We start from the raw sequence: 26,669 nt of genomic DNA, 5'->3' as shown, positions 1-26,669 counted from the left end.
TATCTGCAACTCTTTTGGTCTAGTGGGGAATTGAGAGACAAGAAATTACAACAGAGTGGGCTAGATGCTATTAAAGAATAAAGCAAGGAATTTTCTCCCGGACTTCAGTGAGCTAGCAAAGACCTCCCTGAGAAAGTGTTCCTTACCCAAACCTTTCCACCTGATAGTCTCTCTCCTGGCTTGCCCCCATCTCTGCCTCCTTACTCTACTTCCTGAGTCACCAGCCCATCAGCACTGAGCAAAGAGATACAAAAAGAGTTAATGTGGCACAGGTGGGAGGGAGAAAGGCCCTGAGGGAAGCAGGTAGAACAGCCACATAAAGAGCCCCACAGGCACTGATTGAAGCGAAGAGAAGCTGCCAACACACAGTGCTCGAGATCTTTCCCAGTCAAGCCTTCTGCTGGCGATTTCTTCCTCATTCATGTATCCATTCAACATATATTAAGCTTCTTAGGTGGGCTAGATCCTGGGAGAAGTCAATCTACTTGTCCTGCCTCCTCCAATGTCAGAGGTGCTTCTTCCTCAGATGGCTGCTACTCTGAGTTGAGTGCCATTTTCTCCCTCTATGTCACCTCCACTCCCTCTGGCATGCCAGGAATAAGACTCTAGTGGGACCCTCTTTTGTATGTGAAGAAGGAAAGGAAATGGAGAAGAAAAGTCCTATTTCATACTGCCATCTCTCTCTCTGTTGCTCCCTAGCCCCAACTTCAACTCTCCAGCTGGTGTTCAGCATCAAGTTCAGAACGTAAGCACCCTGCACCCCAAAAACCCAGCAAGTTTCCCCTTGACACACCAAGCTCCCAGATTCACTCCAGATTCCATCTGCCTCCCACTACGGTTTCTCCCTTTCTTTCTACTCTGCCTCCTCTCTTCCTGGATGGTTGGTGCCAAGAATGGGCAATTGCTCAGAGCTGGGCAAACCTTAATATCACTGTACCCACCAGCCCTATACAGCTGAAGAAGCTGAGGTCCAGAGGTCTTGCCCAAGGATACACAGGCAGGGACAGGACAGCCAGAAGCCTGATTCCCCACCCTGCCCCCAGCACTGGCTTTCTTCTCATATAGAGACTGAGACTGACTCTATTTGGACCCTGAGGAAGAAAAGTATTCATCCCCACTCCACCCTCTGCTGACATCCAATTAGAAGGCTCTCTCAGGCTATCTATACCAACCATTGCAGCAGGCAGCCTCTTCCTCACTACCCCTTCCTCTTACTACAATACATAGACTTTTAGGAGCGAAGGATTCTCCTATCTTAGCTAGAATTGCGACCTTAATTATCCATCCAAACCCCCCTAAACCAAAAGTTATAACCCTGTGATCCTCCCAGCCCTGCACTACTCCTACACATATGCCATGGATGGGTTTGTGCCACTGTGACACCCCCAAAATCCCTCCCCTTGTCTTTCATGGCAGGAGTCATGCCCCCATGAGCCCTCAAGTTGTGCCCACCACAGAATGGCAGAAACTCTACAACTCAATTCCACCTTCCTACACCCAACCTTCTTCATATTGACTGGCTTTCCAGGGCTAGGAAGTGCCCAGACTTGGCTGACACTGGTCTTTGGGCCCATTTATCTGCTGGCCCTGCTGGGCAATGGAGCACTGTTGGCAGTGGTGTGGATAGACTCCACACTGCACCAGCCCATGTTTCTACTCTTGGCCATGCTGGCAGCCACAGACCTGGGCTTAGCCACATCTATAGCCCCAGGGTTGCTGGCTGTGCTGTGGCTTGGGCCCCGATCTGTGCTATATGCTGTGTGCCTGGTCCAGATGTTCTTTGTACATGCACTGACTCCCATGGAATCAGGTGTGCTTTTGGCCATGGCCTATGATCGTGCTGCGGCAATAGGGCGTCCACTGCACTACCCTGTCCTGGTCACCAAAGCCCATGTGGGTTATGCAGCCTTGGCACTGGCACTGAAAGCTGTGGCTATTGTTGTACCTTTCCCACTGCTGGTGGCAAAGTTTGAGCACTTCCAAGCCAAGACCATAGGCCATACCTATTGTGCACACATGGCGGTGGTAGAATTGGTGGTGGGTAACACACGGGCCAACAACTTATATGGTCTGGCACTTTCACTGGCCATCTCATGTATGGATATTCTGGGTATCACTGGCTCCTATGGACTCATTGCCCATGCTGTGCTGCAGCTGCCTACCCGGGAGGCCCGTGCCAAGGCCTTTGGTACATGCAGTTCTCACATCTGTGTCATTCTGGCCTTCTACATACCTGGTCTCTTCTCCTACCTCACACACCGCTTTGGTCATCACACTGTCCCAAAGCCTGTGCACATCCTTCTCTCCAACATCTACTTGCTGCTGCCACCTGCCCTCAACCCCCTCATCTATGGGGCCCACACCAAGCAGATCAGGGACCGACTCCTGGAAACCCTCACATTCAGAAAAAGCCCGTTGTAATGTCCAGTGGTAACAATGGAGCCTAAGAGTGGAGGTGAAGGGACAATCGGACGGGAGTCTGGGGGTGTGGATTATGTTATCTTCATCCCACTGTCTGCATATGACTGTTATCATCATTTAACAGGTACTTGCTGTGGAGTCCCTACTATTTGCAACACTGGCATCTGTAGACTTTGACTTAAACATGTATTCTGCTTGGGAGGAGGCAGGAGGTAGAGGTCAGGGGGTTACACTACCAAGCAGGAAAAATTAGTGAAGGATCATAATAAACAAGATCTAACTTAACTCCCTTTCCTGCTCCCCACTTCCATTATTTCAACCTAAGTCTGCCCATGTTCCCCGGCAAAAGCTCCTCTATAGATCCCAAACTTAAGGGAAGTGCTTGCCACTGCTGCAGATGGTGGTGCTGTCCCTGGAGTCAAGTGTTCGGGTACCTGTCTGAAATCACAGCCCTCTCTACTCCTGGAGCCAGATTCTGTTTTCAGACTGCCCTCAGGAAACGAGTTATACAGGCTCATCTCCCACCTTCTGATAATCTAAATAATGTGCCCTGTGGTACCAATTTGGCCACTTCAAATTCAAAGAATCCTCTTTTGGTCTCGTGGAATTACTATTCCTCCTTCCCCCAACTCCCACCAAAGCCCCCCAAATTAACAGCTATTTCTTCCCCTGTGGCTGCAGCTGCAGAGGTCAGGGGTACACTGAAAGAAATGTTGATATCCCAGAAAATCACTGCAGCCACATCATCTGATTGTCTGAGGCTGAATTACTATGGTTTCTTGTCAATCTGCCCTTTCGTGCACCCTCAACAAGAAAGTACAATTCCCAAATAAAATCCCCATTGGCACCCCCATTTGTCTTAGCCAACATCATTAGAAGCACATGATGTTAGTGCAATATGATGAAATGAAACATTTCACACTTCTGTAACTGCCAGGGCAGCAAGAACAGGAAGTGTGGTGGTGTTGCCCAACAGGGGATTCATTTTCAGCTAAGATACCACACTGGAAGGGACATTACATAACAAAAGGTCTTTAATACCATCATGGAGTTCAGAAGAAGTATAATCTGACAGAAGGCAGGGAGTCACCATTATGAGATCAGAAAAATCTGCAGACTGCAAAGGCAAACCCAAGCTCTCCGGGAAAACGATCATAACCAAGGTATTGGAGTTAGCCATGAAGCCAGGAGCAACCCAGTCCACTCAGCACAGATAGCTGGACCAAGCTGGACCATGAAAACCTGAAGCCAGGAGCAACCCAGTCCACTCAGCACAGATAGCTGGACCAAGCTGGACCATGAAAACCTGAAGCCAGGAGCAACCCAGTCCACTCAGCACAGATAGCTGGACCAAGCTGGACCACGGAACACGACACAGATAAGGAGGCTGCAGATCAGAAAAAGCAGATGATGCCATCTCCAGTGCCACACTGGGTCTTAGCAGGTCATCAATAACAGGCACTCAAGAGCCCAGAAGCTCTGTATGATTTTCAGAGGCATCATCACACTGCATACAAGTAGATACAGAGGAAATCTACAGTCAACCTAAGTGTGGGCTCATTCATTCTCAAGACTAATTTTTTTCATGAGGTTCTAAGTCTAAATGGCCTCCAAGCAATGATTTTGCAGATAACTGTGACACAATTCTAATCCTAATGAGTCACAAGTCTTGAAGATGTTCATATCCTTCTCTTACTCTAAATTCCCCTTTATTGCAGTGAGCTGTGATCACACCACTGCACTCCAGCCTGGTGACAGTGAGACCCTGTCTCAAAAATAAGTAAGTTCTCCCTTAATAAATCTATCCTAAGAAAATAATTGAGATGTGAACAAGCATATATGCAGTAAAATATTTATTGATTATAAATATATGTGTGATAATCCTGTGTCTCACATACATACAGGTATACCATTTTTTGCCTTTCCCCTCTGATACATGAAAGGGAAATCATCTGCAGCCAACGTTCATAAACAATGAATTCTGTCACCCTCCCACCACAGGAAGACTCTCTTCTAAGGCACCTTCAACCCCTGGTTGTGCACAACTTTTCAAGGTAGCTGGTTCCAGAGTTGTACGTTGTCCACTGTAGCAACTTTCTTCCTTCAAGCTAAAAATCCACTCCCTTGGACATTTTTATCTTGTTCCAAATTGAGATTGCATACATACCTACCATACGACATGTTTCAAGAGCTTTACACACTCTCATTCTTCATGACAACCTGAGAATTAATTATAACCCCACAATCCCTCATCCATAATTCCAAAATAAAACTCTGATGAAACAATATTTTTTATAACTTTGGCCCAAAACCTGACACCTCAACCATCATGACCCTATTTATAATCTTTATTTATTTAGTGTAAATATTCATACATCAAATAGAAATGTTGATGTGTTTGATTATAGGGCACTGTCCTGAATCCCACTGGGGTATTCCTTAATATATGATATATATATATATTATATTCCTTTTCTATAATCTGAAAAAAACTGAATTCCAAACTATCTGTCCCTAAAAGTTTCAAATAAGGTATGAGGGGTCTGTGTGATTATCCTTGAAGTCTGAGAGACGTGAAGAGACTTGCTAGGGCTCTTTATCACTCTAAAGTCTTTGTTGTCAATACTATTCTATACTGCCCTACAGGTTCATACTGAGAACATGTTCTCTGGATAAAAAGATCCATCTCTTTATTTCCCTCATGCTCTCCATTCAGATCACCCTAAGATACCCTGTCTCTCATGCCACACCAGAGGCAAATCCTATAAGCAGGATATGGCCCAAAGAGCCCAGCCCTTAGGCTCATCATCTCCATCCAGGACCCAGTTGTCATCCATTTTCCTTCAGTAACTTTTAGGGTCAGTCTCTCTCTGAGTCAAAAGGAAAGACCGACTTACTTAGTGTTGGGGTAGATCAGTAGGGAATTTAGGGATCCTAGGGAATCATGATAATCAGGCAGCAGAAGAATGTACGGGCTTCTAACTGAGGAGTAATCAGTCAGAAGTTTTCAGTCACAATTTCCCCTCTGAGCCCCTCTCCCAAAAGTCCTAAAGAGATCCTCCTCGTCCTTTTTTTTTTTTTTTGTATAAATTCAAAGGGCACAAGTGCAATTTTGTTATATGCGTAGACTGCATAGTGGTAAAGTCACCACAATCCACCATCCCTGCACCTACCTCATCCCTCCCCTTCTCATTATGGAATCCCCTCGGGATCTGGATGTACACCATTCCCTATCAGTCACTCTCATTGTCTCTGTACCACTGCATCTGTCTCCTTGTACCATTTGTCAGTTTTATCCCATATCTATGTCTCTTGTCCTTGTGTATGTCTCTCTCTTGCTCTATATCCACCTGCCTCACTCAGAATTCTTTCCTGGAGAGAACAGAGGTGCAGCTATACTACACCAGGTGACCTCTTTTTGTCAACCATAATCAAAATGTGCTAAAGGCAGGAATTTGGTTTCACTTGTCTTAATAAGAAACTTGGGGTTTCTGATTTGGCCCATCGTGGCTCCTCTCTTATCCTGCCCATTTCCTTTTCATTAAACCACTTGGTACTTTCCATCTGGCAGACACTCCTCCCACCATACACTAAAGTGAGCCAAAGGAATGTGTTGGTTAAAGGTTCAGTCAAGCAGACTTTTACCTAAATCCTAGATCCTCTATAAACTCACCATATGATTTGAAGTAATTATTTAACCTCTCTAAGCCTGTTTCTTTGCTTGTAAAATGAGATAATAGTAGTAACTACTTCAAGAGGATACCAAATGGATTAACTAATATAATGAATTCAAAGTATTTGGCACAGCCCCTAGCACAAAAGAGCTCAACATTAATATTTGGTATAACTCCTCTCCTGGAAATATTTGATATTAACTCCTCTCTTGGAAAATAGGACCACACCCACTATAAAACCTTTGCTCAAAGACCCAGCACCCATATCCATAGCTCTATCTAAGGACACCTGCCCTCCCGAGGCCAGTTACATCCCCTTTAGGAAAACTTTCCTAACACTCTTTCTCACCACTGCAGGATCTTTGCCTATGCCCCCACTCATACCACCTCAGCCAGCTCAGATGACAGCCAACTTTGTGGGACTGCTCTACAGAGCTATGCTGGGCTGGGCTAGGGAAGGATACCTCCTACACACAAGAGGTCTTCCTGGGCACAAAAGAGACTCTCCAAAGGGACTCAGAGAAAGGACTCCTTGAACAGATAAGGTACGGAGTAGAAAAGTTAACTATAGGAAAGGCTCTCTAGAATGGTTCTTCTTTAGCAAAACACAGTTGAGATCTCTGGACAAAGATGCAAAGGAGATAACACATAGCTAATATTCCAGCTCTTATCTAGCTACTAGGCACAAATCAGACTAGGACAGGGAGTGGAGCATGAAGAAATTTTTCCTCAAACTTACCTGGGTAATTCTGGCTTCCTGAAAATTCTCTCGTTACTAAGGCAACATTATCCCAATTATATTCTTACCCTCCACATTGTCACACTGCTCAGCACAGAAACCTCCTACACACACCTGGTTTTCATTGCAATTGTAACCCACCCATTAATAATGGTTTTCAACCTAAGTTATGCAATAAAATTGCCTGAAGAACTTTTAGAAATTGTGAGGCCCAGGCACACCCCAGACCAATTAAATCAGAATCTCTGGCACCAGTAATTGATCCAAGCACCAGTTATTTTTAAGCTCCCAGGAAAGTCCAAAGTGCAGCCAAGGTTGGGAACCACTGCTTGGTTCTCAGTATAAGCCCTGATCTATATAGTCATGCATTGCTTAACAACAGGGTATGTTCTGAGAAATGCATCCTTAGGCAATTTTATCACTGAGCAAATATCATAGAGTGTACTTACACAAACCTAGATGGTATAGCCTACTACACAGCTAGGCTCTGAGGTATAGCCTATTGCTTTTGGGCTACAAATCTGTACAGCATGTTACTGTAGTGAATACTACAAGAAATTGTAACACAATGGTATTTGTGTATCAAAACATACCTAAACATGGAAAAAGTAAAGTAAAAACATGGCATTATCCTCTTACAGTGTCAGACCACTGTCAGTCACATATCATCTTCCAAAACATTGTTATGTGGCTCATGATTGTACTTCTCCCATGTCCTTTAGGACCCCAATCCAACCTCACAGAGAAGCATCTGCAGCTAAGACAGTAAATTGCTTCAGAGATGCTGCTGAAGGGAGGAGAGGCCTGATCCTGTTTCCTTGACGAACTCAGACCAAGAACTACACAAACACATACACATATACAAACACACCCTAACAGACACCTGCATTTTCTTCCCCTAATGCAGAAGGATGGATAGGTGACTCAAGAGTATGAATTACAGGCTGCAGTGAAGCTAGGAAAGTCACTGTCCCTCCCCTATCCAAGGCACAATTATCTAGCAGGACCTCTATGATGTCATGCAGTGGCTTAGGGCCCAAGACCTCAGGTCTCACCTCCCTGGGCCGCCTGGGGTTCCTGTAGCAGCCACTTCCCTGCCCAATCCCTCCCACACCCCACCATGTTGGTGGGTACTCCCAATCTGCTGACACTGGATGAAGCTGATACCACCTGGACCCTCATCAAGGATAAGGTAGGTAAAGTAAGGAGGCTAAAGAGGAAGTAACGAAGTGTGACCTGCATGGGTCTGAGCAGCTTGAGAGTAGGATGGGGTGGGAAGTCTGGAAACAATAATAACCAACATTTACTCAGTGCTTCCACATGTGCCAGGCACTGCAGTAAAGTTATTGGCACGAACTGCCCCATTTAATGACAACTGCAAAAACAGTAAAAAAGGTTCACTGAAAAGCAACATATAGGGAATTATGAGCAAAGAGGAGACACGCTAAGTCAGGGGTGAGACAGGAGATCAGGAAGGCTTCCTGGAAAGAGTGACATTCTAGCTAGGCAAGCAGGAGTTATTCACACAAAGAGGGAGAGGAGAACCTGACATAAAAAGTGCTTAATAAATATCTGAATTAATGAGCAGGGGGGTGGTGACTGCACAGTAATTTGACGGTAATTAAACGTAAAGCATTTGTAAAAACGAGGAGAGGAAAAAGAACAACTCATATTTGAGAACTCCTGATAATCTTCTAGAGCAGAGTTCAAAGAAGCAGTGGTAAAAATAAAGCCAAAGAGTTATAGGGGCTAGTCTTAGAACCTGGACTTCCTTTAGAACCTGGACTTCCTGTAGAACCAGCTTCCTATAGAATCTGAACTTTATCTGAAACTCTTTCACAGATCTCCTCCACCTTAACTTCCACAAAATAAGAAATCTGGATTTCGAGGCAAATTTATATATTTTAAGGAGCAGGACAATCTCAGCTGTATCTGGGTTGCAGATATCCAACAAATCCTACCAAATCACTTTTCAGCTGCAGACTGGAAATTTCAGATCAGAGAATTTAGAACCAGATTCTGACTGTGAGATTTGAAGGAAGGTGAATTTGAAACATTCATAGAAGTCAGCCGACCAGGCTTAAAAAAAAAAAAAAAATCTTAAAGCAGTGCCTACCACACTCAAAGAAGATTTAATGGCACGCTGCTTCCATTCCAAATACGGTAGCTGCTTACCACAAAGGCCAGCTTCCCAGGGAAGCAAAAAGAGGAGAGCTCAAGGTCTTCCCAAGTATTAGAGCAACCGGTTTCAGCAGTATAGAAGGTTGGTCCTGGACTAGATCAAGCAGAATTAGACTGAAAATAAACAGAGTCTCCCACTATTAGAAAGCTATGCCATCTCTGAGTATCAGAAAAACTCACTATCCTATTTAAATTGAAAATTGTCAGGAAAATCGGGGTAGAGATATGCAGGATAAATCACTGGCATTACGGGGCAAATTCAAGGATTAGGTCACCTTTAAGTGACCTGGTTTCCTGTGTCCAAAACCACTGACAGTTTACTGAACATATGGTAAAACATTTGGCTAAAGAGAATGTGGCTCAAGAGCTCCACATTCAGAATTCGAAGCAACCAAGAGACATATAGGAAAACAATATTCCACCATCACTTTCCTGGGATGCCCCTGGAAAACCTAAATGTGTGGGTCTAAGGTCCATATAATTTCTATCCAGAAGCAGAAGTTCAGTAGGAGCATATAGTAGTCTTAAATAGTGATTCTACCAAGAACACACTCTCCCTAACAAAGAACCAAGCTCCTTATTTTTCCTATTTTAGGATAACCACTGGGGCTGTCGAGGTTAAGGAGGGTTAGAATTAGGCAACTTAATGCCTGTCAGCATATAGGAAGAGCATACGGGGAATAAAGAGCCTCCAGCTAAATCAGAGATTCACCCTTTTAGCAGAAACTTGGATAATAAGCACCAGGTATTTTAAATGTCACACTCCTATCAGAGGGGCCTCTTCTAGAGACACTCCCATTTGTCTTATTTGTGCAGGATCCTTGACACCAAAGGAGCAGTTAGGGTGAGATTCTGATGTCATGCTTGGTGCCTGATTTCATGGTCATGGGGTAGAGCATTGCATCCAAAAATGTCAACCCACCAGTGTTCTGCACTCTCCCCTGGAAACCCAACTGGTCCTTCTCAGAGCCCCACCCAAAAGGAAGTGTTCCAGTGAAGCAAAGGAGAAGGAATAATGGGAAACTGTCCCATGCAGACCACAAAAGAACATCAGTTATTCCTTCAGCCAGGTGACAAGACAGTAGTCTACAAGCTACCTCAGCTTATCCAAGGTGCAGATGCAACTCCATAGTTAGCTACCTTCCTCTTACGCTAGGAGGCAGTACTTCCAAAACAGCTTTGTAGAAAAAGCAGATCAGCCTTATGGAGCCACTGGTGAATTCTACCAGAACGCCAACAAAGAGGGCAATGCCATCAGTAGGGGCATAGACATGCGAAATTTGGGCCTGGAGGTAGGGAGTAGAGTACAGCACTGTAAGCACTGGGCTCAAATATAAGAGATGCCCAAAGAGGAAATTCTGTGTGCCCTTGCTCCCTAGTAGAGCAGAGAACCAGAAACGTCAGCCACAAAATCCTGAATGGGTTGAAACCATACTTAAGTACAATTACTAGAGAGGCTCTTATATGTTTCCCAATTAGTCATGAAATAAACTTTCCAGGGTTACCAACCCCAAAAAGGCCATGACAAAACAAACAAACAAACAAAAAACAAACAAAAAAACACACACACATACACATAAGATTAACTAAAATCCCTGAAAGCATACTGTAACTAACATTATAAAGATGAGGCCTCAAATTCCCTACAAGAACTACCCCTTGCAGCTAGGGCAGAAGGTATATACTATGAGGTAAGAGATATGGTATAAGAATGGACATTCCAAATCTATTTCTGTGTAACCTACTATTGATTAAAGACATCACCCATGTAACCAGTCACCTAAGAAGAATCCTTGAAGATTCTTTTCTCTTTTTCTTGAGACTCTGTTGAGTGCAGTGGTGCCATCTCGGCTCACTGCAACCTCCGCTTCCCAGGTTCAAGCAATTCTCCTGCCTCAGTATCATGAGTAGCTGGGATTACAGGCATGTGCCACCATGCCTGGCTAATTTTTCTGTTTTTAGTAGAGACAGGGTTTCACCATGTTGGTCAGGATTGTCTCCAACTCCTGACCTCAGGTGATCCACCCGTCTTGGCCTCCCAAAGTGCTGGGATTATAGGCATGAGCCAGCGTGCATGGCCAAGGATTCTTTTTTCCCTACCTCCTAAGTGACCAAGTTCTACTAATTCTATAACCTAAAAATCTCTAATATCTTCCCCCACTATTTTAGTTCAGGACCTTATTTACCTTGCCTGGAGTATCGCAATACTCTTAGCTGATCTATCGCCCCTTATTTTATGCCTTCCTATTAAAAATTAGCTTCCTGGCCAGGCGCGGTGGTTCATATCTGTAATCTCAACACTTTGGGAGGCCGAGGCAGGCGGACTGCCTGAGCTCAGTTCAAAACCAGCCTGGGCAACAGAGTGAAACCCCATCTCTACTAAAAATACAAAAAACTAGCCAGGTGTGGTGGTGGGTGCCTGTAGTTCCAGCTACTTGGGAGGCTGAGCCAGGACAATCACTTGAACCCAGGAGGCAGAGGTTTCAGTTAGCTGAAATCGCACCACTGCACTCCAGCCTAGGCGACAAAGGAGACTCGACTCAAAAAAGAAAAAAAAAAACTTAGCTTTCGAAAACACCTATTTGATCCTGTTCCTCCTACCCAGAGCCCTTCAAGCAGCTTCCCTCTGCCTTCAGAACAAAGTTCACTTGACATACATACACGCCTTTCATAATCTAGTTCCTATGTGCCTTTCCCTCCTCATACCATACATACAAGCAATATAAAATTATGTGTTCCTAAATGTGCCCCCCTTGTTTTCACCGACTGACTCTTATACCTGAATTGACCATTCTCCTACCTAGATAATTCCTTCAAAACTCAAGTATCACCATCTAGAAACCTTCCTTGATCCTCCATGAAAGGTAAAGATTGTTCAATCACTTCTTGTCTCCTTCAAACCTTGCTCTCTATTAATATTTTACATAGCAGACTGTTTACATTTTTGTGTTCTCCAGTAGACTAAATTATATTAGGACAAAGACAAAGTCTCATTCTTTTATGTTTTCCCAGTACCTAGATAGTTTGACATGTAGACATTCAAGGTTTTGCTGCAGGAGAGCTGGGAGATAAGCAGAAAGCATAAATCTGAACACATTATAGAGATGTAACTGAACAGTGAACCTGGGGGTCAATTTAAAGTAGGCAACCAGTTAACTTCTGACCCTAAGTCCCTGACCTATAAACTGGCCACCTGCAGGTCATCGAGGAGCACTTTGGGCCCAATGCAGTACCAGTACCTTTCCTGTCAGATGCAGTCTGCTATGATCTACTGGGTGTGCTGGTAAAACAGTCCCGCCCAGCCCATACCCGCCTGGCTTTGCCAGGTCGGCAGGGCCGGAGGGCACTGAAACCAGTGGGGCCACTACCAAGCCTCCTGGAGCAGGCAGGATCTGAGGGTGCCTTCGCCCACTGCACTCGGGAATACTCACCAAATGGCCGAGAAGAGATAGCCTATGAAGAGATGCGAATGTTGGATGGACAGCCCTGCAAGATCCGCCTACATATGGGTGGCCTGCGCAAGAAGGTTGCCTTCCTGTTGCTGCCACCAGGGCAGGTGAGCCTACAGCAGACTCTTCCCTGGCTCCGAAGCACCCACAGCATCTATGTCATCTACCAGGTCTTCTCTTGTTCCTGGCTGCAGCTGGGGCTGATGCCTACAGCCCGTGAGCCCCAGCTCCTCCGGCTACTTCGGTCATTACCTGTTGCCTTCTCCTGCCTCAAGTTTTCACTGCAGTCTAAGGGCGTGCTGGGACCACAGAAGCCTCTGACTAAAGACCCATTGCCCCATGGGGCCAACTGGGTCAGACCCAACCTCAGCATCATGCCACCTCTGGCCCCCACATCAGCACCTGCTGATACAACTGAAGCTGCTGATGTGCCCCAACCTGTCCCAGCCCCACCTACGCCACCTCCCCAGGAAGGGCCAGAGGGCAAACCCACCAGATTCTCCTACAAGGGCCGAAACCCCTTCTGGAGGGGGCCCCACATACTGTCAGGTATTACTAGGGGAAATGATGATGAGATGGATGGGAGGGGCAAAGTGAAGGAGGTAGAAGGCATGAGAATTAAGTATGTGGCGAATCCATTACTCAGCACAGGGCTCTGGTGAAAGAGATGGAATGAGGGAGCCCGGGGAGGGTGAGATGGAATGAGGAGGCCCTAGTAAGGGGATTGGGATGGCACAGAGGACCAGAGGGAATGCTAGGGAGGAAAAAGACCAGCCATGAGTCAAGCTGTGACCATCCCCAACCCTGGCAGAGAACTGGCTCTTCAGCCCCTGCAGCCCTCCACCAGGAGCCCACGGTGGGGGCCCCAGGGACCCCAACGGGCACTCCATGTCCCTGCCCCTGCTGCAGGGTCTATCCTCGGAGTTCGACAGTGACAACTGAAGCTGAAGCAAAAGATTCCGGGGGCAAAGCCCCCAAGATCTGGCATAGGGGTACTGGTCTCTAATAAACTTCAGCTGCTGCTCCCCCAAACCATGGGCCCATGCTGCTTATTCCTTCTGGGATCCAGAGAAGAGGGAAGAGTCCCTTCACCCTCTAAGGGCACAAGGGGTACCTTGAAACCTTGGCAGCAATGTCCTAACCAAAGAGAAAATACTTCTGACCACCTCCCCCACTATGTACAACCTCTTCTGGGGCCCCAGCCCCACAGAAAAATAATGGGAAAGAAAAATGAGCACAGAATAGAGATTTCCCTTTTATACATATTGCAACAAGTTCTCCATAAAACATTCATCTGAAATAAATTAAAAAGTCCTTTTGCCACTGCCTCCAAACATAAAAAGGAGCCTGTGCCCTAGCCCCAGCCCGGGCCACCCATGGCCCTGATTGTCCATGGAAGAAAGTTAAGGATTGAGGGGCCCACAGCCTGAGATGAGAGGGCCAGATCCTTCCTCTGAAGTCTCCAACAAGAAAGGTGAGGTGACAGCATGAGCCTGGGAGATGGCAGCCAACTCCTTGAGAAATTCAGGGAAAATGACTGCACAGTAGACAGCATTCTTGACTCGAAGAGCCTCACCTTGGCGTTCAGGGGCCCCGCCCCGGGTGGGCAGAACTGGAGTTGAAGCCCCAGGGGAGCCCCCACTTAGGCCAAGTCCTGCTCCGTCTCGCCCAGGCTGAAGGACCAATTGTGCCGCCTGCCGGGCCCTGGTTGGACTGTGTGCATGCCGCAGGAGTAACTCTCCCAAGGATGGCCTCCGGCTCTTCACTGGGAATAAACAGGGGTATCATGAAGGTGCTGGGATCAGGGAACCTCCCTTGGACTGAGAGGGGAGATTCCCCCACCCCCTAGGTTCTTGGACTTCTCCTTTAGGGTTCTGAGGAAATGGAAAAAAGGACAAAATGGACCAGAAATGAACCTCAGGTACCATTGCCTGTCCCATCCCTGAAGTTGACTCTGAGGACTAGAGTGAGGAGTTCTTTCTCACTCTAACACCAAAAATACTGCCTGCCCAGCCTTTTTCCCTCTATCCCGCCTCCCCACCCAGCCAACCATCCTTCTCAGTCTTAATCAGTCAACACTTTAGCCACTTCATTCCCAGTTAAGATCCATTCCTTCTCCATGCCCTCTCACCCTGACGAATTCTCCTATTTCCAATCACTAATCTACCACCACCAAGCTATTTCTCCTCTGTCTATAGCATGCCCTGATTTCATGCTTCCCATAACCCTTCCGAACTAGTCAACCACTTCCCTATTCCTCAGCCTATCTATAACACCCAACCCACATCCTCTGCTCCTACAACATCCACAGGGGCTATATATGCAATTATACTTCAGTGACAATTTCACTTCTGTCATACTCTACTGTCCCTCCAAGATCTGCTCTTCACCATTCACCAGTTCACCATTCACCAGTCCCTGTCCTGCACCAAAGCCTCTCTCCCACTGGTTGCGGCCAATTTCAAGTCAGCTTAGGCTCAAGTGAGCCATTCAAAACAATGTCCTCTTGACTCTAACATTCTGCCTAGATTTCTGGGTCTGGATCCAAATCTACTATAAAGGCCTAGATCATAATAACAATTCCCATTTCCTACATCTAATACTGGCCACAGATATACTGATCTATTAAATTTGGCATTCAGAGCCCTTCACAATCAGATTCACACTCCTTCTACAATTTCTATTCAAACTCTCCACACCCCACCTTGCTTTTGCATCCACATATATCATCTTGGAACCCTCCAGGCACTTTTCATGCACCTGTAGCTCCCTCTGCCTAAATTTTCTTTTCTCTACTTTTTTCATCATTTTAGGTGAAATTTTACTATCCCCACTTCTCTAGGAAGCCTCCTCTGACTTGTCTTCCACTGACTTCCAATTTTACTTCCCTTAACTCAATATACTTAATTTATTTCTATGTCTTCTACCTCATACACTAACCTGTGAGCTTAAAGGCTTAGATTGTGTCTTGTGTACCTTGTCTACCTGGCCCCTCTAAAGTGACCCCAGCACCAGAACTCTAGAAGGAAGAAATATTCACAATACCAGACCATGAAGAAATCATGCAAAAGAACTTTACCTGAGACTTCACAGCTGTGCAATAACTTTTGTGGTACTCTCTTCCCAACCTATACACTTTTCTCATTAAGCCTCCATCTCTGCTTTTAGCATATCATTTTGCCTTCTACTTTGATTAGTAAATAAAGAATGATGTGAAATCCCTTTCTCCTTTACACTTCACAACTACATTGGCACATGTCAGTTCCTCCTTGCTCTCTGCTCATTTTCCTCAACGGGAGAAAAACAAAAAGCCTTTTCCTGTCCAAAGTTAATCCTTTTCTATTGCTCTAGATCCCATTACTCCCAACACCTTTAGGACCTTGCTCCTTCTGCTATTACATTCCTCTAGTCACTCTCCAGATTGTACATTCTTTGAAGGTAGAAATTACATCTTGTACCTCCCTGAATTCCCTGTACCAAAGACAATACCCAGCACACATGGCAAATGTTCAAGATACTTGGTAAGTGAAAAGTCTATATTTAAAACTTCATAACCATATTTAATTCTTCCTCCTTCCTTATACCACTCACCAAACTCCACCAACACTTCCTTCTCATTTCTGCCTCATTAAATGCTTCCCTTCCATGTCCACTATTCTAATTCAAGCCTCCCTGGTAACATCTACATTATAGCAGAAGCCTCCTGATGCTTCCTGACTCTTTTCTCCTAGCTTGACTTCATCTGAGCTAACATACTAATCTCTCCACTTCCAGATTTAGAACTTCCAGTGGTTTTTCACTGCCTAAAACATCCCAACTTCTACTCTGAGAAATTCAGCTCCAGCCAAATCTCTCCAGCCTTACTACCAATTATTCCACCATCTTTTAAATCCCCTACTCCAACTAAACAGTCCAGGATCTCTCCCGAAAAAAAAAAAAAAAAAAAAAAAAGATTCCCCACTCCTTTGCCTACCTAAGTCCTATCCATCTCTCAAGGCCCATGTCAAATGTCATGTCCTTTACTAAGCTATAATCATATCACAACCTAGAGACTACTCTGTCCTCTTTCTTGTCCCCAAATTCTAGAGTAGTTTTTGCTAGAACTGCTGATCTGGCTCTTAATAGATAGAACTATGTTCTATCCTCTGACCAGAAGCCTGAGAACAAACATGAAGACTCAATTTTCTACAACTCACTAGGTCCTGGCACAACATTTCACTCTTAATAAGAGCTCAATCAACCTGGGTTAATAGGCTATCTAGGGAGGGCAGGTACGGGTGTGGTGGGATAGGCCTCACCTAGGGGATCAGAACGACGCGGGGCAGGTCCTGCTGCAGGGCCCTCAGCCCAGTCCAACTTGCCACGGGCAATGAGGTACTTCTTGGCTTTGGACAGCAGTGCTGGGAAGTCCTCCTGGGAAGCCGCAAAGTTCTCAATCTTATTCTTCACAGAGCCCAGCACCTATGAAGCACACCTTCATGACATTTCTGAGCAGCTCTAGACTGATATAGTCCTTTCTAGTCCCACTGGGCCTATTCCCAGCCCACCCAGGGTCACTCCAGCTGTGGGCCTGGCCCACCACGGAGCCTGGACGCACCCATGCATGCATGCATCGCACACCTGCAGCAGGGACTTGACACTGGGCTGGAAGACCATGTTGGTGTTGAGCAGGAAAGAGCGGAGCAGGGGCTGGGGGTGACAGGCCAGCTGGGCCACCAGCCCCGTCAGCAGGAAGTTGACATAGACGGAGTTCTGCAGCATGTTCTCGAGTTTGGCAAAGAGCACAGCCATGAAGGGGCCTGGGTTGGGGGGGAGGTGGGCACAAGGATACAAGGCCTGAACACAATGCACATCGCACGCATTCCTCCCCAAAACAAGAGACCCCCACCAGATGAAAAGTACTTGTATGTCAGCCTCTGGGTATGTTTAAATATCCCGTGGCCACCTATTCTGGAGGAAGTAAGATGGCAGACACCATATGGACCCACAAGATTCCAGATGCCAGCTTTACACACATTCGAGCTGACGAGCCAGATCTTAGGCTCTGGAGTCTGAAAGATCTGGTTTCATTGGCTTTGCCCTTTACTAGTTTGGACAGGCCAAAACTCTCCAAGCCTTAGTTTCCTAGTTCATAAAATAGGAAAATATACCTACCTCATAAGGTGATGAAGAGGATCAAAGAGTTATCAATATAAAGCATTTAGCCTCAGATCTGGCAAATTTTAACTGTTCAATTATAATCATAAGCTACAATTACATATTCTGTTTTTATAAAAGATTCACCCAAGAGGCACAACAGAAGAACAAATAGGCTGAGAAAGTAATTAGGCCCAAAAAGAATTAGGTTCCACAAAAGATGGAGGATAACACTATACCTGCTCAGAAAGAAAGCTAGAAGACGGTGTTGCAAAGACAAAGTAACTATGTGAGCTAATTTAAGTTAGGGAAAAAAACCTTTGGAGGACCAGAGAAGACATCAGTTTTGTCTTTCAGAAGCTGGGAACCAAGATGGTGAAACAGAGTATGTAGTAAAAGGATAGCTTAGTGCAGGGGCAGAGAAATTGACTGAGGACAGACTCTTTGATGGGACAGAACGGAAAGGAAAGGATCAGCATTATCCACTGGGAAAACTGACCTCAGCTAAGCCAGATCACCAGCAGTAGGCCTCTATAACCATCACAGTCCTTCTGATTAGGGATTTTTTTTGCGGAAAGGGAGTATATCTAAGAACTGTACTATGAATTGAGACAGGAGAATGATGGAGGGCAGGAGGGAGTGAATCCTGAAAAAGATGCTAAAACATTTTTCACTCCAGGTGCACATGTCTAGCATTAGCTTCAAAACAACTCTAGCTTAACAGAGTCCTAAGATACCCCATAATTTTGTCCTATTCCTTTCATTTCCTGGAAGTTTCTTGCAAAAAAAAAAAAAAAAAAATTCGAAAAGCTCAGATAAGTTTACCAAAGGAAAAAGACAAAAGCTTCAATTAATACTTCAAGACTGTGGTAAAACCTGCACGTTATCACCTAGTGGTACTGAGCTGAAAGGAGCAGAGGCTAAATAAATGGAAAGACGATTTTCTGTAGAAGGCAAGAAGAGGGAATTGGCACAACTCCATGGCAGAAGCCCTGGTGCTGTATGAGCAGGATGGCCAGCATCTCCCAGGCCCAGTCAGGGCATGAACTTATAAAGGCATGACAATCTGACTATGAACAACTGGAAGATGAGTGTTTGCCTTAGTCAACTCAAATCTGCTATGCACCCAGAGATCCTAGTGAAAAGCTACCATTTGCTGAGTTCTCACAATGTGCCATAATTGTAGTAAATGATTTATATGCATCTATGGCAGAGATGGGAGGCTAATTAAGGTATGCCTAATCCAAGGCCTGTGATCTTGGCCTTAGCCACTGCTTCTCAGAGGTGGGTTTGTTTTCTGTTTGTTTGGTTTTTTGGTTTTCCTGGCCTGAGGTTTAGAATGGCGGGGTAAGCTGGCTCTCATACAAAAACAAAGAGGAGTTAGTCCAACCACTCAGATCGAGTCTAGCTCCAGGGCATCCTTGAGAGTCCAAATGAACTCAGTCAGGGAGCTCAGGGCCACGCTTTGTCATTTGCCTTCAAAGAAATTGCACTCTATCTGCTTAAGACAGTCTTACTGCTAGTAGACAGTCACAGCAACCAAGAAGGTACAAGGAAAGTGAACAGGAAAAACTTGAAACCAAGTCCTTCTTTGAAGAGGTGGGGAGGAAGGAGCTGAGTAGGGAGAAAAATACCAGAAGGTTAACCCTAGGCCCCAGGAGAGCTGACAGAAAACCCAATACTAGACAGATAAACTGGAGGGAATGGCATAGAGAGAGTTTAGGTGCCTCTCCATACAGGACAGCACATGTCTTCCATATGGTTCAGAAATATCACTGTGATTCACCAGGAAACACCAAACACAGAATATCCTAATTACAAATCGCAGGAAATGGCCAGACTAGGGAAAGAGGAGGAACATGCACATAGGGCACACATACAAGGCTCAGATATAAGTCAATACTCAAACCAGCACAAGCATGGAAGACGTACAGACAGACACAGGGACACAAGTATGACATGACATGTATCTGGAAGTGATGCAAGCAGGATAGATGAGGGGCTAGGCAAGTACACAGAAATGACATGGCCAAGAGGTCCAAGAAATCAGCACAAACAGGTCGAGAACATGCAGAGTACACAGAAGGGAAGGCCTAGGCTAAGTAGCTTACCAGTGAAGGGCTGGCTTGGCAGCTGGTTGAGAGTCCGCAAAGGGCTGCTGAGGAAGGGGCCAGGGGGCTCAGGGGGACAGGTGAAGCTCTCGTAGGCCTCCTCCTCCTCAAGGGGCAGTGGAGGTTCTAAGGGGGACTCTGAGCCAGTTCCCCCATTGCTCAATGCCACCTCTAGCTCCCGGAGCTCCTGCCCAAAGCCCTCTAGTCCTGCCATGCCCTCGGAGGTGCCCTCTAGCAGTTCCCCAGCTCCCTCCTTTGGCACCAGACGAACCTTCTTGGCCCCCTCAGGCCATGATCCTGGCACTCCATTGAGCTGGGGAGGGGGCAGGTGACTAGGGCCCTCCCCTGCACCCCCAGCCAGCCCCCTACTCCCCAGCTCTTCCTCCTCCCCTTCCCCCACATTGTTCCTGTCCTCCTCAGGCAGTAGGCTGCGTTTCTTAGTCCGGGAGCCAAAAGGACTGGGCTCAGGAGAGGGCCGCTCGCCATCATAGGGGGCAGACCAGGTACGACAGGCTCGGACACAGCGGTCCACACCACGACGTGCCTCACGCAGGTACTCCAGGTAATTGTCTTCCAGCTCTCCAGGCTCCTCTGCAGGGGTAGGCCGTCGGCCAGGGCTGGAGGCTGGGGATGCAGAAAGCCCTGGTGAGCAAGGGGCTGGGCCTGGAGACTCAGAGCCACCCAGGCTCTGCTGCCGCAGGAAGAGAGCCAAACGAGATGGTGTGGAGGGCCGGGGTACTGTCATCACAGAAGAGGAGTCCACACTTGGGCTTCCAGGACCTGCAAAGGGAAAAGATATAAGAGAAATCAAGGAGACAGAGGTTCAGGAGGAGAGATAAGACACCTCAGGAGACTAAGAAAGAAGACAATGGGGAGGCAGAAACATGTAATCTATTCAGACAGCTAACTCTCCAACCTCCTAATTAACCTTATCCTCATCCACCACCCCCACTCACCACCATCACCACTGAAGAAACAATGGAAACAGGAAGAGTATACGACTAGAGAGAAGAAAAAGAAAAGCTTTGCCCAGAAGTCCCACACTAATTTTCTTTGGTGAATGTTAAGGATCCTCCCTGCAAGACAACTTCATCAACCTCCCCAAAGACAGAATATCATTCATGGCCACCTTCCTCCCCTCACCCCAGCCCCTCCTTGCTATGCTCCCCCAGAACCCAGGCCATACCCGTGATGTCCTCCCTTCTCCCTGTCTCTCTGCTAGGCCCACCTCGTGCCCATGAGGCATGCTCTGGACGAGGTGGGCTGGGGGCGTGGTGCCGACAACAGCGTGGGATTAGGGAGAGAAACTTGTCAGCTGCTCGTCCATATAGGTCCACATCACGCACAGCCGGCTTCTGGCTCAGCATAACGTGGTTACATGGAACAAGATACCTGAGAAAGACATCAGAAAGGGGACACAGGGTAGATCAGGAAGGAAGGACAGGGCCTAGAAGAACATCAGGCCAATGAGACTGCATGGTTAAGCCAGGATCCAAGTGGAAACTCATGAGCAACCCCTGTACAGCCCATTGCCCCAGCAATGCACAAGACTGTGAGGCTTCAGGGTCAGCCATCCCTCAGCCCTGCCCCAACAGATACCTGAGAACCAGCTGCAGCAGGACATCCTCACAGCTGAGGTTCAGGAGGGTCCTGAAGAGACTCAGAGAGACCATGCAGAGCTGGGGGGGGTGGAGCGGAGGGAGGGAGTCACCATAAGAGCTCTCTGCCCTCCAAGCCATTCACCAAACGGGAACCCCCCAAGCCCCAAGTTGGCCCAACCAACCACTCCTAGAGGAACTCCTAGAGGCCCGTGTACCACGACTGGCACGTAAGTCATTCAAGTATTAGCTAGATGATCACAAAATCTTTGTGAGCAAGACTTTACTATTTATACAAATGGAGCATCTCAGACCCAATGGACTTTACTATAGACTCTCTAGCTATATATACACCTGGTCAGCAGACTCCAGCAACACTTGAACGAAAATCCATGAGAAGAGACTCTAAGAAACACTGTGATTGAGTGAATGACTAACAGGAGACAACAGAAACACGGTAATTAACTGAATGCCTGCCAGAAGGGACTGTAGCAACACAGTAACTGAATGCCTACCAATAAGAAACTAGAGGGAACCGGGAAGATTCCCAACTGGGAAGTAGGTGGGGTTGCGAACATGAAGTCTGAGTCACCTCTCTAACACTAGTGTACCTCTCACAAGACAGGATAAAGAACAACTCAAGCGCAGCTGACAGGAAAAGGAAAAAGTAGGTGGGTCAAGATTAGAGGAAACCTTTTATTTTAGAAAAGGAAGAAGGTTGGTTCATCTCTGACTAGGCAAAGAAAACACACATGTAACCTTTCCCTCACTTCTCTGAATCTTCCTAGCACTTTCTCTATACTTCCCTTACAGCAAGTGTGTCAGACACCTTGAGCTCTATGAAGACAACAAATGGGTCTTGGTCTACGGCACTACCTGAACAGTTTAGGCATTCTTTATTTGCTAAATGACCATGGGAGAATTAAAAGTACACCAGACAGCAAGAAAAACACGCGACAGCAGCTCACATTTTGAATAGCATGGATGTTCAGGAGGCTATCCTAAATGACCACTTTAGCTAGCAATGTAAAAATTCAGACTCACTGAAAAGTAGTAAGTGGGTAGAAAAGTGGTCCCTCAAAGATGCTCACATCCTAATCTCCAGACCCTAAAAATATTTCACCTTACATGGCAGAGACGACTTCGTAGACGTGATTATCCTGGATGAGATTATCCTAGATATCCACAGATAATAGAGATCCATAGATATCTATTATCTATGGATGAATGGGGGCCATGAGCCAAGGAATCTGGTTGCTCTACAGGCTGAGAATGTTCTTCAGTTGTCAAATAGCAAGAAAACAGAGATCTCAATTCCACAACTGCTAGGAAATTAACTCTGCCAATAGAAATAAGTAAGGAAATGGATCCTCTCCTACGGCCTCCTGAAAGAACACAGACCCCACCCCCCAAAATTTTGATTTTAGCCTGGCAAGATCCATGTCATATGTATGACCTACAAAACTGTAAGACAATAAATCTGTTTTAAGCATTAGGTTTGATAATCAGTTATGACAGCAATAGGAAATTAACACAGGCTGGTTAGCCAAAATTAGTCACTTCAAGGCACACAAGACAGGCTATATAAGTTACAAAGTCAAGCCAAAGAATCAAGCTTGAAAGGACCACAGTGGAAAGGACAGCATCTACATGTTTAACACAGGCATCCTGAAATTAGAAGAGATCTGTTCCTCCAAGAACCAGGAACCAAGAAACATCCCAAGAACATGTAAGGCTCCTAAGACCAGAGGACCAAATGGGAGACTAATAGAAACAACTACTAAAAAAATGAAAGATAGTGAGTAAGAATCAAAGTTAGGATAAGTTAAGACAAAAGGAAGAAACAACAGATAAAACCTCAAAAAGAAAATCAACTGTCTCTAAACATGAACAGGACAATGTGAGGCCAATCACGGCCTAATTTCAGCATAATGAGGGAAAAAAATACTTTTGGTATCTTTGTAAAATTAAAGCTTTAATACCTATTCCCTATTGGTTCCAATAAATCTTAACCCAAGGCATCTATCATGATTACTTTTTGGAAAATTTTAAAAATACACATGTCCTGAGCCTACTCCCAAAGATTCAAGAAATCTGAGGTAGAGCTCAGAATCCGTTGTAGTTGTTAGTTGTCATCTTCAAAGATTCACAGATGTTTCTAAAGTATACACTTGGTTTAGAAACACTGGTTTAATCAGTCAGTCTGGAATATTTCTTATACACCCTAACTTAGCTTCAGAAACTGCACCTATACAAAACACAGCTATCCAGGAAACTGACCGGAAACTCTACCAAGTATCTCATTATCTAGAAGTTTTCTAGAGCCCTTAGTGATGAAAGAACTTCTATTTTAAACACATGGATCCAGGGAACTTTAACTTATAATAAAAAAAAAGGAAGCAAAAATGGTCCCAGAGGCAAAATAAATGCCATGAAGTCCATGGCAAAATTAATGCTTTATTCTCCTGGAAAGGCTTAAGTCTTTATAACTTGGAAACTATCCACTCCCATGTTATATATATTTCTATTTGTTAATATCCAAAGTTCTTGCCATGGTCTTCCAGGTCATGCATGATCTGAATTTTACCCCTCTATTTTTATCTCATTCCCTTCTTCCCCTTGCTCACTACACCTCGTCTTTCATTTCCTCAAACATGTTAAGCTCTTCCCCCATTTGATGTCCTTTGCATGCTATTCCCCTTGCTTTCCTGTACTTCTACTTGATCAGTAAGTTAACTCCTTTATAATCTTTATGTCTCAGTTCAATGTCATCTCTTCAGAGAGGTCTTCCTTAACCACCCTATTATTTCTAAGCACTCTAGTTTTTTCATAACCCTGACCACAACTTATTAATGTGTTTGCTTGTCTGTCTTCTCTACAAAGTAAACTCCATGAAGTCAGCAACAATGTCTACCTTATTTGTCACTGTATTCCCAGCACCAGCAAACAGTATGACACACAGTGAACATTCAATAAAAATGTTTAGGAGGAAAGACCAAAAGTAGATAGGTGGGTGGATGAGTGCTCCAAGTTATAGTTCAAAAGCAGCAAATCCAAAGGAGAAAGAAGGTAAGCATATCAGTAGCACCTGGATCATCTACCAAAGCAAACACACAACCTAAAGTGCTCTCGAGTCACCCAAAGCAGGCCACAGAGTGATAAACAGTTTAAGAGAACTCAGGCCAATACTACATTACAAACACTGCACAGTAGCAAAACCTATAGTCATGATGAACAGCCAAAGTCATCCAGAAAAGGTGACTGTGTTCTAGATTCATCTATCACAAAAGCAGGGGAGTAGATTAAAATCTGTACCCAAAATGGTTAAAAGCTTAATGCTGCAAAGTTAATGCCACTTAATTTTGAGGTGACTGCTGGAGATACAGGCAAAAGAAGGGCAGGAATACCCTCCCAGAACAAAGGTCAGAGAGAGAAGATGGCTCACCCAGGTAAGCCAGGACAGGGGTAAGGGCCATACCCGGGAGTTGCTGCCAATACGGGCAACGAGGGTGTCGAGGATGGTGTGGGTGTCATGCCGGTGCAACAACAGGAATCGCAGGAAGGTACGGAGCAAAGCAGGCTCTGAGATACTCCGTAGGAAAAGTTCCAGATAGGCGGTACTGGCGATCATCTCCTCCACAGAGGTCTGGACAAAAAGAAGGGAAAGTCTGGAAATGTACAGCTTCCCTGCACATACAAGGCCATTTTCCCTGGATTCTAAGAGAAATCAGGAGCAGACAGGGGAAAAGGGAGGAGTACTCTACCCACCGCCTCCTACATTAGTCCTGACACTAAGGTTACCACTGCAGCTTAGCCCCTTATATGCCTTGCCACCCATGACTCTCACCTTGTGCAAGGCAGGACCCATGACAGGCACCAGGAACCCATTATGGATATAATCAACCAACTGCTTCTGTACCAGGGGGTGAGCTACCTGTAGGAGTGCCAAAGAGAAGGGGGAGGGTTATGAGGAGACCACTGCCTGGAAGGGAGTAGAACAGTACACTACAGAGAGGCATCCTACTTCCAAGATGGAAAAATGACAGAACTCCAGGGAATATACCCCCTCCTACCTCATCTCCCAAGAATGACCAAGGGCCAGACTTCCAGGAAACTCCAGTCCTACCTGAATTACTGCATTGCAGAACTCTAGGGAACTCATGAAGAGTGCAAGGGCTGGCACTCCCAGCCAGTCTTCCCGTCGCAGACAGTGCCAATCATCCCCTGGAACCTCAATCTTTCGAGGCAGTGATGAGTACAGGGCACTGAGCCCTGTGGCCAGCACCTATGAGAAGTTACCAAAGGCTCATATATAAAATATATTTACAAAATATAAAAAGTGGAACAGGGGAGCTATTAATCCAGAGTTTTGATGGGAATAGGGGTATAAGCTATTACCAAAGCAAGCATTTGGCTACCCAATGTGCCAGAAACTCACCTAGAATTCACAGGCCTATGAAGAGCCTTAGTATCTGCCCTATCCATCTAAGCCCATGATTCATCCCCACTACAACTCCAGGGGGCTGCTTTCAAATCCAAGAACTGTTCCCTAGAGGAACGGGCCCTGGTACATAGCCTCTCCCCATCTCCTGGATAGGAAGGTGCTGTCCAGTATCTACACGCCATACCCTACCCTCCAAGACAGGGGGTGCTAACCGGGCAGAAGTAAGAGTGATCCGCGATGTAGCGGCCCACAGTGGGGCTCCCAGCTGACAGAGCCATGAGAAGAAGTAGGGCATCACGGGCCTGCTGGCCCAGGGTGCCCTCTCGATGCACAAAAGGGACAAGGCGAGAAAAGAGAAGAAGACGGGGAGCAGCTCCAGGCTCAGGAGGTGGCTGCAGGAAGAACTCGAGCAATGAAGGCTCCTGGGCCACACAAACACACAGCTGGCTGAGAAGTAGCACCAGGCCTTCATCCAGTGCTGGGCTACTGGGCACAGGGCGGCCACAAGCATCCAGCAGGGTGAGCAGAGCCTCACGAACTGGACCATGCCGCAACAGTGGCTGGCGGGCTTCGCTCACTAGCATCTCAAATAGTTTCAGTTGCTCAGCCCGCCGTTCCTCGACCCCATCCCCAAGCTCATCCCATTGCAGCTGCCATGTCAACACACGGGTCAGCAGATCCTCGCGCAGAGCAAACTCCAGCAGGGGCCCAGGGCCTGTGGCGGCCGAGGGAACTGCACGATCCTCTGCCAGCAGTGTCAACATCTGGTAAGTGTGGTTGCGCACAGCACTGAGATCGTCTGCACCCCCAGGAGCTGCCCGAGGGCCTTGCCGCTCCAGGATTCGCACCACCTAGGGAAAAAGGACAGAAGATGGAAGGAATCTAATTGATAAGGTGACGAAATGGGATGAGGAGA

At 46.2% G+C, this 26,669-nt stretch overlaps 3 protein-coding genes across 5 annotated transcripts in view; 2 read left to right on the top strand and 1 right to left on the bottom strand.

Moving 5' to 3' along the window:
- The first annotated feature begins 1,458 nt into the window (after positions 1-1,458).
- Positions 1,459-2,421, top strand: LOC116476597 (olfactory receptor 52W1). Its single transcript, XM_032166785.2, has one exon. The coding sequence runs from the start codon at positions 1,459-1,461 to the stop codon at positions 2,419-2,421; it is 963 nt and encodes a 320-aa protein (XP_032022676.1).
- A 4,223-nt stretch (positions 2,422-6,644) lies between these two features.
- CUNH11orf42 (chromosome unknown C11orf42 homolog) lies at positions 6,645-13,499 on the top strand. Its single transcript, XM_032166784.2, has 3 exons — positions 6,645-8,026; positions 12,215-13,013; positions 13,276-13,499. Exons 1-3 carry the CDS (start codon positions 7,955-7,957, stop codon positions 13,404-13,406), a joined length of 1,002 nt encoding a protein of 333 aa, XP_032022675.1. The 5' UTR covers positions 6,645-7,954; the 3' UTR covers positions 13,407-13,499.
- Positions 13,500-13,695: 196 nt separating this feature from the next.
- The window catches only part of FHIP1B (FHF complex subunit HOOK interacting protein 1B), a 28,205-nt gene continuing 15,231 nt past the window's right edge, over positions 13,696-26,669 (bottom strand). Inside the window, exons 3-12 of one of the 3 annotated variants that reach the window (XM_032166781.2) lie at positions 25,966-26,604; positions 25,436-25,594; positions 25,157-25,243; positions 24,788-24,955; positions 21,311-21,390; positions 20,898-21,103; positions 19,712-20,491; positions 17,085-17,263; positions 16,763-16,925; positions 13,696-14,229 (exon numbers count right to left, since the gene is read on the bottom strand). In XM_032166781.2, the coding sequence (XP_032022672.1) occupies positions 13,868-14,229; positions 16,763-16,925; positions 17,085-17,263; positions 19,712-20,491; positions 20,898-21,103; positions 21,311-21,390; positions 24,788-24,955; positions 25,157-25,243; positions 25,436-25,594; positions 25,966-26,604 (2,823 nt within the window). In that variant the 3' untranslated portion in view covers positions 13,696-13,867. Of the gene's footprint in view, positions 14,230-16,762; positions 16,926-17,061; positions 17,264-19,711; positions 20,492-20,897; positions 21,104-21,310; positions 21,391-24,787; positions 24,956-25,156; positions 25,244-25,435; positions 25,595-25,965; positions 26,605-26,669 lie in introns of those variants that run through there. The other 2 variants (XM_032166782.2, XM_058446378.1) reach the window with 2 other exon arrangements.

Source organism: Hylobates moloch, unplaced genomic scaffold, assembly GCF_009828535.3.
Source record: "Hylobates moloch isolate HMO894 unplaced genomic scaffold, HMol_V3 SCAFFOLD_11, whole genome shotgun sequence".
In the NCBI taxonomy this organism is placed as follows: domain Eukaryota; kingdom Metazoa; phylum Chordata; class Mammalia; order Primates; family Hylobatidae; genus Hylobates; species Hylobates moloch.
The sequence above is the reverse complement of the archived record's forward strand: the minus strand, read 5'-3'. Positions and strand labels throughout refer to the sequence as shown.

What these genes read in the sequence shown, in the direction of transcription:
- LOC116476597 (XM_032166785.2), top strand. Translation starts at nt 1,459, where the DNA reads ATGGCAGAAACTCTACAACTCAATTCCACCTTCCTACACCCAACCTTC.
- CUNH11orf42 (XM_032166784.2), top strand. Translation starts at nt 7,955, where the DNA reads ATGTTGGTGGGTACTCCCAATCTGCTGACACTGGATGAAGCTGATACC. An exon ending in GGACCCTCATCAAGGATAAG is followed by an intron (nt 8,027 to 12,214) that starts GTAGGTAAAGTA and finishes GGCCACCTGCAG; the next exon opens with GTCATCGAGGAGCACTTTGG. An exon ending in GGGGCCCCACATACTGTCAG is followed by an intron (nt 13,014 to 13,275) that starts GTATTACTAGGG and finishes CAACCCTGGCAG; the next exon opens with AGAACTGGCTCTTCAGCCCC.